Consider the following 17,752-nt stretch of genomic DNA (forward strand, 5'->3'; position numbering starts at 1 on the left):
CCGACTAATAAAATCAGCTTCACAGTTTCAATAAAAGGTCACATTATTTCACCAATATCTCAACCAATTACGTCTGTCGCCTGATTCGAGAGCTTAAATATTACAGTCGGTGCAGAGCAACTGTGGTGCCTGGCTCCAAAAACTGCAGCCGCCTTGATCGAGCAAGTAGGGATCAAGTCAGACAGAAATATAACCGGCATACCGCTTCTCCACACACCTGACTCATCTTGGACCAGGCCACTGAAACGTGTTCCAGGAAGTCCGGTCGGAGTAAAAGACAGGGTTCAAGCAGATCTTTAAACCGTTTTAGAAGGTGCTGAATTCAATAATAAAAAAAATAAGGCCTTAACCCTTTGAATCCAAATTGGCTTGATTTCATTCAAAAACATAAGAAGAAGGCAAAGAGCAACAAAATGACCTGGAAAAATGCTTAAAAATGATAAAAATTTACTATCATAATTTTAAATATGTAAAAAGAATAATTATAAATATATTTTCCCCCCATTTTAATAATAATTTTCCGAATCTAATTTTTTCTTTCTTTTTTTTTTTGCAATTTGTGGGACATTTAATACCAAGTTGCTCATCGCCTTTTTTCCCATGTTTCTGAAAGAAATCGCATCAATTTGCTCAGGGGTCATAGGTCTCAATACTTCCGCAAGGTGTCTGAAAGCGGCAAAAGAAAAGTCATGTTCAAAGGGTTAATTGATATTAAAATGTCATAAATTAACCTTTCAGAAGTTTTAAAGATGCTATGGAATGGGAAGAGGGATTTTATGACTTTTCTCTAATAGTAGTATTTCATTGTAAAATCTCAAAATAATTGGTGTCTACTATTTTTTTTTTTTTTTTAAATAATCTGTCTCTTGCATGAACATCATCACGATCAGGATAGCAGAACCAACACATACATTATGTTTCCAGTTGGGATGCTCAGAGCAGAAGATCCACTGTTAGACGACCCGGACGACATGGAGAAATGCAATTTCAACTTGGCTATTTAACCAGGATTTTGAGGCGTGGTTGAAACTATACAAGGCAATGCACATGAGGTTTGGTGTATTTTATGAAAAAGAGATTTTCAAACTCGGCACGATGGGAATCAAGTCGGTGGATTCCCACATGCAGAATGAGAAACACAAAATCACAAAGAAAACCCCCAACAAACGCTCTGTTCTACCCTGTTCTCCATCTCAAGATAAAAAAAGTTACGTCTTATGTTGTCCCTTACCCTAAGTAATTAATGTATGTTTATGTTTTTTTCTTCAGTTATGGTTTTTGTAAAATTGGTCAAGCTGCATTAAAAAAGGTTTAAATCTAACCTGCAACAAGCTGAAGCAACCCTGAACAGATTAATATTTCAAGTCTGATCAGATGCCAAGAGACAGCACAACAGTTAGTAATGTGCCACCTAATTATAAAAAGCATCCAAACTAATCTATTCAATAATTCTTTAAAGTCAGAGTGCAGGGGTTTTCATTGGTATGATAAAGTATCTGAAAGTGTCTGAATGCTGACAAAGACACAAACTTTTTATGCAACAGTCAAGGTCGAATATGAAACTGACAGGACTCGAGAGGAAATGAGGGTGTTAATCTTACTTTCTTTAATCACAGCCAGGGTTTTAGTCTGGAGTTCATCTGGTGCAAATGTGACAAAAATGAATTTTCAAAGTGTGATTAAGGTATTGTAAAGCGAGCCAAAGGTTAGAGCTCGGGAACAGGTGATTAATCAAAACGCGCTGACACACAGGACGACTCCTTTCTCCTCTCTGCAAATGTTATCAGCAGGTATGAACCCTGGTGACGTTATGGCGAGGAGGATGAGGAGTTCTTGGGGGAGATTCAAAGCAGTGTCATTGAATGAGTGTGAAAAGAGAATAGTAATCACACTGTTGAGCTTCAATCAATAATCTAACAGCTTGTAGTGCAACAATGATATTAGATAAAATATTGAATATATATCAGAGTTTATGTGATGGACAGGAGGTGACACAGCAGAGCTCTTTCTCTGACTAAGTTCACTCTTCACTGACTCAGTGAGCCTTTTTTTGATTTAAAAAACCCTACAAGATAAAATTATATTCCCGTAGCTATACAACACATTTTATAGTGTCAAATGCTGAAACATCATTATCATTCCAAGGAAAAAAGAAGGAGAAAGAGACCTCTGCGAAAAAATTGGCTTCTAATAAACACCTTCTGAACAATAATAAACACTGAAGGAATTCTAACCCGGAGAATTTTCAGCTGGTTGCAATCTGCAGTCCTCAAAACTGGATGCAACAAAATCGCCCTAAATCTTACATACTGCTCCTTTATTACCTTTATTATGTTGTGCATCATCTCTGTCTACAGTTGGATCAATAACTGGGTGATCACAATGTAAAAAGAGAATAACAAATGCAATCTCAGAAAACAAGACAAAACACATGACACCACAGTTACTGCAAAACGCAATACGAGTTGTGATTTTAGTGGAAATGGTCATTTCTGCATTTCACTTTCACCAAGAGAAAAAAAAAAAAAGGTGATTATGTGTTTTTGCTGGGGTCGGTAACAAGCACGCATATTCCCTTACGTCTGGGATATAACTTGTAGGCTGTAGCATCTCTGTGGCACCACAGTGCTTCATTTATAATGGTGTGTTCCAATTTTTCTTAATCTTTATTGAAAAACTGCATCTCCTGTCATTTGGACATTGCATTTGGCCATACTGAAATTTCAATATCATTCTCAATAAAAATGCATAAATCAAAAAATATAATGCCAATTTCATTTATAATATTATTTCTGGTTTCGTTGCTGTAAAATAAAAAGTAAACATCCCGTGAGATGAACAAAAAGAGATTTCCCCTTTGACAGCCTGGCTGTACTGGATAACATGCTTATCCACACACACACACACACACACACACACACTGCAGAGTCATCCCTCAGTATTATGACTCACATACGTTTGGTTAAAACTGATGATGTATAATATCACAACGGAAACAGTCAGTGATAATATAGTCCACACACACACACACACACACACACACTGTCAGTCACATGTGCCACAGCAGGGTTTGATTCATTGTTCTGCTCTGACAAAAGAGGAAAGTCCCTAACGAATACGAGTTTTAGGATCCACAGACACAGAAGTGTGAATAGTGAGCGCTGCATCATTGGAGAAGTGAGAGACAATTAAAGGAGAAATAAACAAACATCTAAACCCACAAAGTGACATGTTTCAGTATCTACATCCCCTCTGACACTCTGTACACTACCAGATACTGTACATTTGAACGAGGACATTTTTGGTGTAATTTAAACACTGACTGATGAAGTTTTTGTTCTTTACATTTCTGTCAGTTTTTTCAGAGCTTCTGTGTGAAGACATGAGGGTAAGTGAAACAAGGTGTCAGCTGATCCACCTGACTGATCACACAAACACACAGCACATCATCAGTGCTCATATATTTAGAAGACTTTGGTTACTGCCTGAAACAACAAGGGGGGGATATTAAATATAAAACAGGGTTTATCAGACCACACTTACATTTTTAAGTGAGCTCTTCAATTCAATTACATTTAATAGAACTTTATTTAACCCGAAGGAAGTTCTTGTGCCAGAGAATGCTTCAGATTACGGTGGCACTAAGTACAGTCCCCCAATTCTAACAATTCACAACCAGACGACCAGTGGGTTCCCTGGGTCAGGGTCACTCACTGGGCCCAGTTTTAGAACAAGAGTATTAAAGATCTGGTAAAATGTACAAATATACAAGACAGAAGTGTTTTCAAGGAGCAAAAACAAAAACCAGTGCCTAATAGAGTAACAACAGAGGTACGATACACACAAGAGTTACTAAAAACGGTAGGAAAAATATTATAATTGTTTTAGGAATTATGCATGACTGATATTTTATAAAATAACATAGAAAAAGGAATCTCACATATTCCCTGCAGTACTCCAATGTACCCCATGGGGGACTCGTGCCCCCATTTGAGAGACAATATCTTTAATTAATTTATAAATAATTAATTTTTAAAAAAATTGCAGAAAAATCACTAATGATAAGCAGTTGTGAATTATTATCAAAATTTATTCTAGGAAATAAGAAAATACCATTTGATAGAACTTGCTTTACTTTTTTATTTGAGAAATCAAAATAAAATTGTGGAAAAATTCACCATGATCCCAATTTCAAGTGTATTCCCAATAAATTTAACAGCAGAACTTCAACTATTAGTCAGTTCATTGATTAGTCGATTGAAAGAATAAATAATTATCAACTTTTTTAATTGATTAATCTTTTTTTTTTTAAGCAAAAATGCAAAAAGTCTCATGGTATTCAAATTCTGAAATGTGCTACTTTTCTTGCTTTTACACATTACAGGCATGGTCACACAAAGGTCATGTGCTTTATAGTAAATTTTCTGGACTGCTAGTTGGACAAACGAGACATTTGATGACATCACCTCATTTTATAGACCAAACCATTACTCAATTAATCAAGAAATAATTTGTCAGAATACTCAAGAACTAATATAATTGTAATGGCCCTATTCAACAGACTGAACATTCATAATTCCATGACACTAAACAAACTCAGTTTCCTGAGGAAGACCATGAGATTTAGACTTAAGTCATGGAACAAGCGGGTAAGTTGACCTTGAGTTAGGACTGTTTAGTTAAAGTTTCACTGTGTGAGGCCTGAGCTGCTCATCCTCACACTATTTACTCAGCAAACATCAAACCACGTACTTTCACTGGTCCACTTACTTTCTGAGTCTCTTCTTGCTGCGTTGGTTCTTTGCTGACATGTCACCCGTGGGAGCGGCGGTCTTGTTTTGACAGTCAGAAGACAGACTCATGTCAGCAGCTCTGACGTTCAACTCGACCAGCCTTGCTGTCAAAACCATCACCGACTCTGCCTCTCTGTTCTCTCTCTCTCTTCCTCTACTTCCTCTCTCAGTGCAGCTGCACCGAGGGGTCACGGTTCTCCATCAACTATTTCCTGTCCTCTGCCCCTCCCACCTCACGGCTGCTTACTTTTTCTATTTAACCTTATTAGAGCCGCCCTTGTAATGTGAACCCCCTCCATTTCCTGCTAAAATTCTGGTGGCACAAATTAAATTGTCCAATGATCCATCATCTATTAAAGCCTTCCATCTCCTCTCAGCTCATTTTATTTACCGACCTCCTCACAGGAGCCCCGAGGTGCTTTGTTTTCTGAGGGTAAGATGACGCTGAGCATCTCACCCCAAATAACACTACAGTTATCACATAAGGTGAGATCTGTGGAGAACTTAAGCCTCATTCAGTTCATGCAGCCTCAGACAAACCATCTGAGTCAGATATCGTCTCCACTTCTTTCTGCATCATTGACCAACGGCTCAGGTTAAGTGTGTTGGTATGAAAGTACACTGATGGCAAATAAATAAAAAGAAATTGCAGCACAGTAATGTTAAATATGTTTCAGATAGTTTAGACACAGTGTTAGTCAGTCCAGACACCAAAGATATTTCAGTTTAATATCATATATGACAAAGAAATCCTCAAATCCTCACGTGAGGCCTGAAAATGACTAATCAATATGTAATCAATAATCCCTTTTCAAAATAGTTTACAATAAATAATTATATTCCCCACTGATCAACAAATTGATGCAGATAAACATCACTCACACGACTCAGTTTTTTTTTTTTAATCAAAGCTCCTAAGTTGTGGTTATTTATTATCCTTCTGTGCTAACAAGCATCCGTAACAGTTTCATAATAACTTTACTGTCTTCAGTCCCACCTCATTAACGTCACTGAACCTCGACGCTGTCGGAGTTTAGTGTCGAGGTTTTGCTTTAGGATTTATTTTTATGGACTCAACTCAGTAAACAATCGACACTCAGGAGCCATGAATCATCCGACGTGTCCCGCAGCTTCTGTCACCAGGCAGAGTTCATCTGCGGGTAGAAACAGCTGAGTCACTGCAGCCCTTTATGCTCACTGTACTCCACTGTATCACAGAGCTGGAAGCAAAGATGTGGTGCAGATGAGCGTTCGCTACATCCACCAATGATTCTGCTTGTTATTATTTTGTGAGCTTTTGTTTGCTTTAATCTTTTAACTCTTCAGACGATACATCAAAAGGAGCAATTTTTCTGGAGACGATGGCAGTAATGTTGCTCCTGCAGACTGAGTCAGGGTGTAAAGGGACAGATGGAGGCAGCGGAGGAGCTGCAGGATTTGTGTCAGCTCGTCCTTGAGAAAAGGCAGCCTTCCCTGAACAGTTTAAACTCATTTTTTCATTAACAGCTGTGTGTTTGTTGATGTGACTACACCTAATATGATGCCAGAGAAAACACTGCGTATGTTCAAAAAACACATCAGATGAGCACTGGATGTAAAAAAAGAGGTTGTTAGCTGAAGTGCTAAGGAAGCACAAGCCTTTGTAGTCTTTTGGGAGGACCGTTGGGGCAGCAACTGTCAAGCAGAAATAGTTTTATTGAGAAGAGGACAGTGCTGCACTGTACTGCAGAGAGACTGCAGCACAGGTCCAGTTTTCAGAGCCGGAGTGCATTAAACATATTGACGAGATGGTGATTCTCAGTGTTGCTTTAAATCATTTAATGCACATTTTTAAAGCTGTTTTATTATTAATAAATGGAAATGAACATTAAGAAATTAATGTGCAATAATCAGGTGATTGTACATTATGTAATTTGATGACTGACAGTAGCAGGACAAGAATATAAAGTGCTAGAACATGAAACCAAGGGGATCACGATGCTAATAAACGTCAGACTAGGAATCCTCTCATTACTCATTCCCACGAGGCAACAAGAGGTTGGGACTGACTCCAGAGTGCTATCATAATGATGTTACACACCTTCTCGCTCCATCTGGTGTCTTTTCTCGAATGTCAAGAGCTACTTTAACTTAATCCCCTCGAATCCACAGTGAAGGCAATAAACCTCACCCAGGAGATCCTTGATGAGCGCTCTTACTGGGAAGCACCTAGAGAGCCTTCAGTCTGAGGCCTCTTCTCAGAGACAATGAGTGAATAAATAATATTAAATGGTGAAATACTTTGTAATTCAACAGAGAAGCAAATTTTTAGTCACACTGCAGAACTCTCAGGAAGGTAAAGTACAAAGAGACGTGACAAGGTTGAGGCAAAGAAAGTAACTTAAGAGCATCTGAATGAAGACTTGAGCAAGTGACAAAAACTGACAGGACAGTAGAAATTTACCACAGCTTTAATCGCACAGGCAATTTATTGATATCCCCTCAGTAGAGGTCTTATCGAGCCTTGTAATAAATCCTGATCTTTATGTGAGGCTGAGACTTTACTAGGTAACAAAAGTCAGGAACTATAGTAAACCGAACCAATGGTCTTTCTATCAACCTATGGTATGATGTGTTAAGAAAATTACAATTGGAGAAACAGGCAGGGATCTTGAGTTGGGTAGCATTTGACCCAGGATTTGAACCTGCTAAGTTGGATATGAGATTTAAACTGTGGGCCAGAGGTTGTGCACAGAGCCCATTGGTCTTGATTCTCCTGCCTTTACCAAGATGTGAACCCTAGCTGTGACAAATGTTCAAGATGTGTCCAAGCCTTGAAAAATACTGGAGGGATGTTTTCCAATCCTTATTCTCTATCCTCAACTTTGACCTGCAACCCAACCCACTGGTTGTCCTCTTTGGCACAACTGGAGAGGATGACGTACACCTGACTCTGATCCAATGCCGTGAACTGTCTTTTGCCTCTCTGCTGGCCAGACAGGCAGTTTTAATCAGATGGAGGGATGCTGCCCTGCCCACAGTATGTCCTGCCTTGATCTTGAAAAGATCTGCTACTCAATTAGTAACTCAAATAAAAAATTAATAAATTAATAAAAAAATTGAGCCTGACCTTCATCTGTCTTTTTTTTTTTTTTGCACTATTCAGGAGATGGAGGACCGTCCTACTGGCAATATTCTGACTGTTATTAGGGGTCAGGGTATGGGGAGGATTGTGATTTGAGTTCAAGCTTTGCTCCCCATCAAACATATGCTTTAAGTTTAATACCTGCTGCGAGCATGCTTTGTGTGATCCTGTTAAACTGAATAAAAACATTCTTCTTAAAAAAAAAAACAACATAAAAAAACAACTGTGGGACAAAGGAGGTATCACGTCTCTCTGTTCGATCACCTCCAACGGAAATGTCAGAGCTATCACAATATATCAAAGACATTTGGACTAGGACAGAAGGACTTCTACAGATACCTGCAAGTTAGGGACTACTTCAATCAAAACCTCAAAGCTCAAAGATAAATGAACACAACCTTATCACTATATCATCACAATGGGAGTAATAGTTAGTTTCGAGATTGTACAGAGGTATCCAAATTTCAAAGAATCATTCTACAACATATATTAACAAATATGGGAGAAGGAATCAGACACACAAATAACAGAGGAAGACTGGACAGAGATATGTGAGACTGCAAACTCGAGGTTCCTGTGGAAGTTTGGTTGGAAAACGTTGTGCGATTCATCACTCCAGGACTAACAGCACTGTGAACAGGCCTACAGAGCCAGGGCTTCTGTTGGAGGCAATGCAGAACCTCACTGGCAAATCATTATCATGTTTTCTGGGCATGCCCAAAAACACTGGCAAAAGACTGCAGCTGAGATTCATGAGATAGTTGGGATGGATTTAGTCTACTCATTTGTTACAATTATACTTAGGGAAAATACCCGAGAGTGTCCCACACAAGGATCAATATTTGTTAAAGATACTTTTGGCAAGTAGCAAGAGAGCCATGACTCGCAAATGGTTGCAGGTTCCTCCTCCCTATACCACAGTTTTTGAAAGTTAAAACAAGATTAAACTGAAGCAGGATGTCAGTCTGTAAACTGCGATGGATGTTTAGGTTTTAATTTCAACGCTCACTAACCTGTGGGTTTGTTCTCTGACTGTCTGAATGTTCCTGTTTCTTGTCCCATCTGTGTCCCGTCTTCTTCTTCTTTGTGATGAAATCTAATTTTCCTCTGAGCAAAGAATCGAGGGCTGTCTCTTGTTGATATTTACACTATTTTGCCACCATCTGTGGTGTTGCTCCAGTCTGTGGGATGTTTTTCCACCACACTTCTCAGAGAGTAGTTCAAAACCACTGCGGAATATTTTCTGGTCATGTTTACTGCTCCGTTTTTCTTCTGTTTATTATAAACAAACCACTGCGTCGCAGCCGCATTAATTGTGCCACTGAATTTTTATCCCAGCAAATTCATCCCTGCACCTCACGACTGTGTGTGTCAACAAATTCAAAATGGAGGTTGTAGTCAGTTCATGCAACACAAGATAAAAAACAAAAGACTAACAAAACAAAACTATATTTTGTGGAACACAGAAGATGAGTTGAGGAGTCTTATAACCTGAGGAAGACAGGTTCTCTGTAGTCTGCTGGTACGACACTGGATACTTGAATAAAATGGATCCCTTGCCAGACAGCAGCAGGGTGAACACACTGTTGCTGGGGCGGGTTTTGTCTTGTAGCATCCTTTTGGCTCCACACAGGCACCTCATCTCATCAGTATCACTGATGCTTGGTAGATGGGTACCAGTGATTTTCTGTCCTGCATAAACCGTGCCAATGTGTAATTTGGGATGTACCCATTCAGTTTTTCCCCCAATCCTGATCAGTGTCAATCAATACTGATTATCTGCCGATACTGAGCCTAATCTGATACTTCTACTTCTCTGGTAATACAGCTACAAAGTGCTACTTCTGTTGCATCCCAGCTGTTCCTAAATGTTTTATTTCTTATGTTTTACAAAAGTAGGCTATAAAATAACAAACCCTCTCTGTAATCTGTTTCGTCTTGTCGCTGCCTTAAGAACATTTCTTTCTCCTTTTAAAGTATCCTCCCTGAGTCACATGAATGAAATGCACTCTGTTGAGTGCTTATTTTGTCGTCTGTACATCTTTTGCGAGGAGTACATTAATAAATTACTCTCATTGACTTTTTGCTTGCTTTTGTTGCACTTTGAGTAGCGTAGTGAGTGTGTCGTCACACAACAGACTCTCAGACTGAGCTGAAATGAAACCAGTGCACATTAATGAGGTGAATAACATGGGTGTAAATCACCAGTTTCATCACGATACGATATTTGGTGATATTACAAAGTCTGCGACGAGACAATTTTGATTGACAGAGCAGCTAAAGTTAGTGGAGTGAGATGCTTGTCCAGTGTTTTATTTAGTAACAGCATTGTCTGTTGACTGTATTTTCTTCATAATCGAAAACATTTTCACACTGCTGATTTATTCCCGAGTAAATAACGTTATCCTCATCGTCTTTCTCTTGGCACGGAATTTCAAATCAAAGGCATATCCTAAAGATGACGATACGGATCTATGTTTTCACTTTGCATCGATGATACTGGATCGTGATCATTGACTCAATATATCAATCCAGATCGATGGTTACACCCCTAGTAAATCATATAGTGTTTTGCTGTTGTTTATGGTGTGTGGTGTTTTGAGTTCACACCCTGCTCATACACACATGGAGGACTCAGTGGAGTTTAGAAGACGTACAGTGGAGAGTGGGAGAGCTGACCATGGCTGCACTTGATGTGTTGCTGTGTATTAAAGCTTCATGAGTAAAAACACCTGTGTGACAGCTGAAGCCAAACAAAGGATTGGACTGGGGTCTATACAGCTCAATATGCTGATACTCATCAGTTAAAAAGTGCCTTGATCAGCCCCACTAATGATCTCTGAGATCGGATTGCGACACCCCTATTTGTAATGTTTCCAGTCAGTGTGAAACTGGCATGAGCACAGCAATACTACTGAGATGTATTTATTAAAAGAAAAGTCAACATTATGACTTCAAAACCAAGCCAATACTATATGCAACTTGCCACAGGTCAAAGCAAAACTACATCCTATCACAACACCACAAAATTACGAAAATGAATACAAAAGCCAAGTTAGTAGCTCAGCAGTCAGCACTTCAGAGGACACAGTCTCTGTTGTGATCCACAGAGAGCACAGCTGAGCTCTGGGACAAACAGACGTCAGAAAAAACAGCCAATGTGAAAACAGATCTCAGAGAAAACACGGCCACATTTTCCCATGAAGGCTACTGTACGTACAGAGCTGCTGCTATTTTCTGAGCAGTTTTTTTTTTCCTCCACCCATGGGACACTCTTCAGTTTCAAACAACACTCTAGGCACTTCAATTTTGCATTCCCCTCTGCTATTATCATCTCCACTTCCTTTCACTGGAGTAATGCTCCATGGCAGCATCAGGCCCTGCAGTTGGACATTTTTTGTTTGGATTTAAGCTCCATTCCCCCGTCCCACTAGTCAATTTTCCACGGAAGTCTTGCCTGACTAGCGAAGCCGCCTTAAATCCTCCTTTCTATGACAATCCTGCTCCTCCCTCAGGATTTGGATCTGGGTCAGAAAAAGATTCCCTCTAATTTATAGGCACGGAGTGGTACGCATGGAAAAATCAGGATGATTTCTAAGAGGATGAAACTCTTTCTAGGAGACTACAACTCTCCTTTTCTACAGACTAACTTGCTTCACTCCTCTTAATTATACAGTTCTGGTGTGTGTTGTGTCACTACATGGTGGGCAGAAGCCTAAGCTGCAGGCTGATATCTGACACCTCAAACAGTGTGTGAGGGAGCTGGCACCAGGCTCAGGTCTGCAAAAGATAATGGTACAGTTACAAAGACATGCAAAGTAGTGCTTTTATTTTCAGTCAAATTACAAAGTGCATAAATATGCAAACAAACTAAAAGGCTTGAAATGAATTCACACACATAGGAGAAATGCAAACACTTCAAAAAAGACACCCTGCTGAGACAAACTGCAATCCTTCGTCCATGTTGAGGCAGCCAGATGTAACACACACACACACACACACACACACACTACACAGAACTATTGTGGACTCTGCCCCGTGCCCAGATATCCTCCTCAGATTTCCCATTCAGACATCCAGCCGGGGGAAATCATTAATGACACACTGTGCGGTGAGTTTTTCCACAGAGCTGCGGTCGATCTGCCGACCAGCTCGGATTAACAGAGTGAAAGGAGGAGTGACGTTGACAACAGAGCTGGACGTTTATCATCTCCAAGAAGTGAAGCAAGACGACACAAAACATCAGCTTATCAAAAAGAAATAATAAATAAAACACCACATTTAAACAGCAGCATCTCATGAACATTTCAAAGAGTCACATAAAACTGCTAAATGTGCTATCAGTGAAACATGGCTCTTTTGTAACATCTAGTGGCAGCTGCCAACAACAGCAAACTCAAAGCTTAAATCCTGATTTACTGATACAGTACTTTAGAGATCAGATACCCAGAGCTGATCAGCTCGACACACCGCAAGCAAGTAAAATCTAACTCAGGGGAGATGAATCCACAGTTCTCATGGTGCAACTGAGAGCTAAAGTTGGCATGTCTTGCTTTCAACCTTTAACTTCACAAACTAACAACAACAACAAAAACAAGGCTGCTAATAAAACCAGGCACACTGTTGGATGGTTGTAAAATGTTTCTTAATGTGTTGTGATGAGCAAATGTTGGCTGACAAATATTAGCTCATGTGGCTAACACAGTACTACCTTGCCCTATTCTTACCTCAGATTGCATTTTGTCACTCTCCTTGGTGTTCTTTAAACTATAGGCCCGTTTCCACCGCAGGAACTTCGGGGTAATTTTATGGGGCCGGGGCCGTTGGTGCGTGTCTCCACCGCAGGAACCACCCCCGAAGGACAGAGTTCCGGAACTTTTACGGGGGCTGAACAAGTCCCTGCCTCGGGGTAGGTACTCAGAACGGCCCCGAGAAACTCCTGGCTGGGGCTTGGGGATTACTTGGTGCTGATTGGATATACTCATGGCAGGATGTGACGTTTTGTGAATAACAACATGGTTATCGTAATTTAGCTAGGCTAACTGTTAGCTGTTAGCGGTGTCTGTAATAACTCAATAAACGGTCCGTGAAAAAAATATTTTTTCCAGCGGATATCTTAGTTACAACATGACTGAGCTAGCAAAGCAGTTTTGTGTTGCTATGTGTGGTATTTATTCAGTTTTGGGAAATCACGATGTCTAGAAAGCATCAGCTGACAGGGACAGCTAACAGCAGCAGCAAAGCTAACATCAGGATGTCATCTCTTAAAAGCCTCCCGTTGTCGGATACAACATGAAACTACTCCAGTTAGCTCAATCATGTTGTAACTAAGACATCCGCTGGAAAAAACGTACCGTGACCGGAGTTATTACAGACACCGCTAACAGCTAACGGCATCTCTACGCCCCTACGTCGCCCCTGTCAAAATGGTCGTGCAACGATTACGTCACATACAGAGCCCAGTAACTTTACAGGAACCTTCCTCCTACTCCGCTCTCTCAGTGGAGACACGGCGGTTGAGAGGGCCGAGCGAGAGGACGTTCCTGTAGTAGTTCCTGCCCCCCAAATAGTACCAGGAACTTCTTCAGTGGAAACGGGCCTTATATACAAAGCTGGGATTTGTTGTCTCTCTCTCTCTCTCTGTGGTGGTCATAGAGTTTCACTAGTGTCCTTAGTCTTTCTTTTGGTGGCTCCCTCTTCTCTTGTTTCTATGCTCTATTCTTCCTCTTTCCCTGCTGTATGACGAACACCATCTGAGTGGTGACTTACAGTAGACCTCACGTCACATTGGCTGGTATAAGGCGCAGCACCGAACATAATACGAATTGAGCAGCTCATTCACCATTGTTTATTTAAGACAACCATATATTCAGAGCCAGTTATCCTGAAACGTGTCTTTGGACTGCAGCTTCCTTCGCCCAAGTAACATTTAGGGCTAACCCTTGAAATTGGGAGATTCGAATCTTCAGTCAACTGAGATTGCTTTGAGCAGTGTTTTTTTTGCTAGTCAGTGTGCTGTACAGTGTACTTCTAGGGGTTGTTTGGGACAAAAGATTTTGCTGCGGCATGAGCACTCTTGACTTCCCGCTACTCTTTGGTACTGGGAGCTGTGGACACGCAGGCAGCAGCACAGAGGAAGAGGCTTTGCACTGTAAGGCTCTGAGATGACATTATCTCTTCTCTTCTGCTCAGAAATAGTGAACTTGCACAGTCGCTGGCTTTTGTTCGGTATCTAGTGTCGGCAAAAAATGTTGTTGCTTATTTCCAACCGGCCGTTAGCGTAGTTAGCTTGTTTACCATATTATGTGAATGCAGCTGTCACCCTGAACATCCCGCTGAGCCCGTTTAAACTTTAAAACTTTATATGAAATAAAAAATGAATTGTCAAATATTCGTCTTAAACGGCCAAATCTGATACAACTACCATAACTGTGAGCTGGGTACAGCCCTAGTAATGTTTTTTTGTTTTTTTTTAGATATTTTTTGCGGGTATTTTCAGCCTCTAATGGATAGGACAGACAAGTGTGAAGGGGAGAGAGAGAGAGAGAGGGAGTGACATGCAGCAAAGGGCCACAGGCTGGAGTCGAACCCGGGCCGCTGCGGCAACAGCCTTGTACATGGGGCGCCTGTTCTACCACTAAGCCACCGACGCCCCAGCCCTAGTAATGTTACCTTTGGGTCTACCTGTCTGAGGAGACTGAGAATTAACAATGTTAACGTTGACATCATTGACACTGCTGTTTGCGCTAGTCCTTTTGGATTCTGCCACCGGTCCATCATGCTTGTATGCCTTCAAATTAGAATAAGTGAAACCTGTGTGTATATGCTCTCGCGAAATAATGCAACAGTAGAGGGGGGTAGTAGCCTTGTAGAGAGAGGGGGAGAGAGTGCATCAGGTGAGTTGTCCAGGGCAGAAGTCAGAGTGTCTGATGCAGCATTTCAACTAGTCCTTTCGAATTATCCACTAGTGCAAACGTTGGTTGACATAGTCATTGCTATTAATGTGTTGCAATTTTCAGCACTATAAGTCCTAGGTAGTACCCTCAATCCAGCACTGAAATTAAGACCCTGAAGTTTGAAAAGGAAAAAAAAAAATGTTGGTGTGAAGTGAAAAAGAAGTGACCTCTGTACCTCGCTCTACTACCATAACACACCCGAATCTCAGAATGCACTGCTGGCGATCAGGTTGCATTATGGGTAATGAATGCACCAGGTTTTGACTAGGAAGAAAAATATGTGGAATAAAACCAACGATACTTGTGGTTCTGCAGTCTACTGTCTATTCGTGCACAGAGCTAGTAAAATATTTCTGACTGCACCTTTAAATTATTTATAGCCTTCTCTTTTCAGGAAGTAAAGGTATGAACCACATGCAGGTTGATTTCTGAACCTCCTGCTCGTCTGACACAAAGTCAGCTGGATGAAAGATGTGCGAGACGGAGAGAAAGAGGTGGAGATATTACATAAGATCAACAGTAACAAAAGCTGCAGCAACATCAACAACTGTGTCCTATAAATAATATAAACAACAGCCTGGTAAAAACTGCCCCACTTTCAGAGTAAACAACTCCTCCTGACTCAGCTTAATGAGATTATCAGCACTGATGGGACGCATCGTAAAGCTTGGTAATAATGTTGCTGCAGTGTCATGACATCGTAGAAAAACAACACACAAACACTGGCAGGCAGCGGCATGATGGGAAACAGGAGCCGTCGCTGTGTGAGAGAAATACTACCAGTTTCTGGTCATTTAATGTCAATTTCCGTTGTACCGAAGGCTACGTACATGTCATAATAAATATTTGTTTTCATTTAATGAAGCGAAATTCCACCATTAAAACTGTTTTTATTCTTAGGGCATCAAAATAATAACTATAAGAATCTAAAATCCCACAAAAGGGTCTCAAATTGCAGTTTGTGTGTTAACGAATCGATGGCCATTAGGGTGCCTCCGCCATCTGTGAATCTCTGTTCATTCATGAGCTCAAATGCATCATGTTATCTGACCTGAGGTGACTGTATTGATCTGGAGATTCAATGACGCCTAAACTTCAACACTTTCTTTAAAGTCCAGGCAGGGCAACAAACATGTAGCACTAACAATCATAGAGACAAATAAGGTGAGAGCTCCTCGTAAAAGATGTTAACAGAGAGAATGTGAGGAGATGTGATAGATTTTAATCTGTGTGGTTATATCTGTGAAAAAATGTTTGAATCCAATCATGAGAAGTGTCATCAAAAAATAGGAATTTAATCATCTACTTTGGCAACTGGATGAAACTCATCTCCTTTTTTGTGTGATATGATTGAAAGCTCCAGAACAACTACTAAGTGGAATTTGTTGTGAGATTGTTTTGTCAACAAAAATAGCTTCTTTGCATATGATATCATGCATTGGGCAGGCAACTAGAGGCAAAGACTACCAACTAGGGCTGCCCCCGACTAGGAATTTTCCTATTCGACCAATAGTCGTCATTAAGGGCCATTAGTTGTCTAGTCGCCTGCATGTTTACGATATAATTTAAAGTATTAAATGATATATTTTGGGCGGGGCAACACAATGGTTTAAGTTGAAGGTGTGAGAAAGAATAGTATCAGTAACATTGTTAACACTGTGCTACATTACAGAGAAATACAAAACCGTACTAATGAACCTTCATTAATATAGGCCTATATTTTATCTACAAGTGCACGTCACACACTGAGCGAGCCGCCTGTTAATGACTAGGGGTGTAAATCACCAGCTTCATCACGATACGATATTATATCGATTTGTTTGGATGACGATACGATGTTTGCCGATATCACAAAGTCTGTCACAATACGATTTTGATTCGATTCGATTCAGGAGCCTGCGATCGATATGACACCATATCATATGCCCATCTAACACAATCATTTACATCAACTCACAAAAACAACTAGAATATGATTTGACCATTTTATTTCTGAGCTCTGTTTGTTGTTTGAGCGGAGGCGCGCTTGCCCAGAAATGGTGACACAGACGTGCTATGTGAATTTCAAAATAAATGTGTATCTTTAAGATGACGATATGGATCAATGTTTTCATTTTGCATCGATGTCATCGGATCGTTAATCAATGAATCGATGTATCGATGTGGATCGATGTATCGCTACACCCCTGTTAATGATGCTGTCGGCAAAGCAGTAATGATTGTGCTAAGTGGCTAATGGGCATGTAGCTACTTCCATGTTTCAGATGATCCGTCATCTTTGTAGTCGACCAATGAAGATGAGTTTACATATCACCTTGGGTTCGTCCTTCACCTTCTCAAAATGATCCCACACTTTGGATTTCCTGTCCGACATGTTATTAAAGGGCCACTGTGTAAAATGGGTTGAAAACCGTTGAAAACAGTGACATCAGTGGTCAAATTCTAGATTGCAGGGCTCACCCGCTCACCCCTCCCATCGGGTAAATGACGGTGGCCTCGTAGGGACAAAAAGCCTTGCGCAGACACAAGTTTTTCAGGAGTAGGTCTATCTAGCGACGAGGTGAATGTTTATTTAGAAATCTAAGCCATGTTACGATATTGTAATGAATCCCTCTCGAGCAGGAGACCAGAGGAGCGTTCCGGAAAAAGGCCAGTTTATTTGAGCACTCCAAAAACTCCGGTAACACTTCAGGGGGTAAAAGACTCCGTCCCAAACTCTGACTCTTCTAGCGTAACACACACACTTCATACACACATTCTCGTTTACCGTACCAAGCGGGTACCCCCCTCCCCTCTCTGCTCCACCAATCTCCAGCCCGCACACTGACTGACAACGTAGCCTGTAAACAGAGCTCAGCTGTTTATTTAGCCTAGCAATA

General features: G+C 40.6%; 1 protein-coding gene across 2 annotated transcripts in view; it reads right to left on the minus strand.

Moving 5' to 3' along the window:
- Positions 1 to 17,752, minus strand: part of limk1a (LIM domain kinase 1a) — an 81,255-nt gene that overhangs the window by 51,014 nt on the left and 12,489 nt on the right. Inside the window, exon 1 of one of the 2 annotated variants that reach the window (XM_050062478.1) lies at positions 4,771 to 4,957. The exons of the other annotated variant lie outside the window; for it this stretch is intronic. Coding sequence (XP_049918435.1) covers positions 4,771 to 4,910 — 140 coding nt within the window. The 5' untranslated portion in view covers positions 4,911 to 4,957. Of the gene's footprint in view, positions 1 to 4,770; positions 4,958 to 17,752 lie in introns of those variants that run through there. 2 annotated transcript variants of the gene reach the window in all.

Source organism: Epinephelus moara, chromosome 2 (genome assembly GCF_006386435.1).
Source record: "Epinephelus moara isolate mb chromosome 2, YSFRI_EMoa_1.0, whole genome shotgun sequence".
In the NCBI taxonomy this organism is placed as follows: Eukaryota; Metazoa; Chordata; class Actinopteri; order Perciformes; family Serranidae; genus Epinephelus; species Epinephelus moara.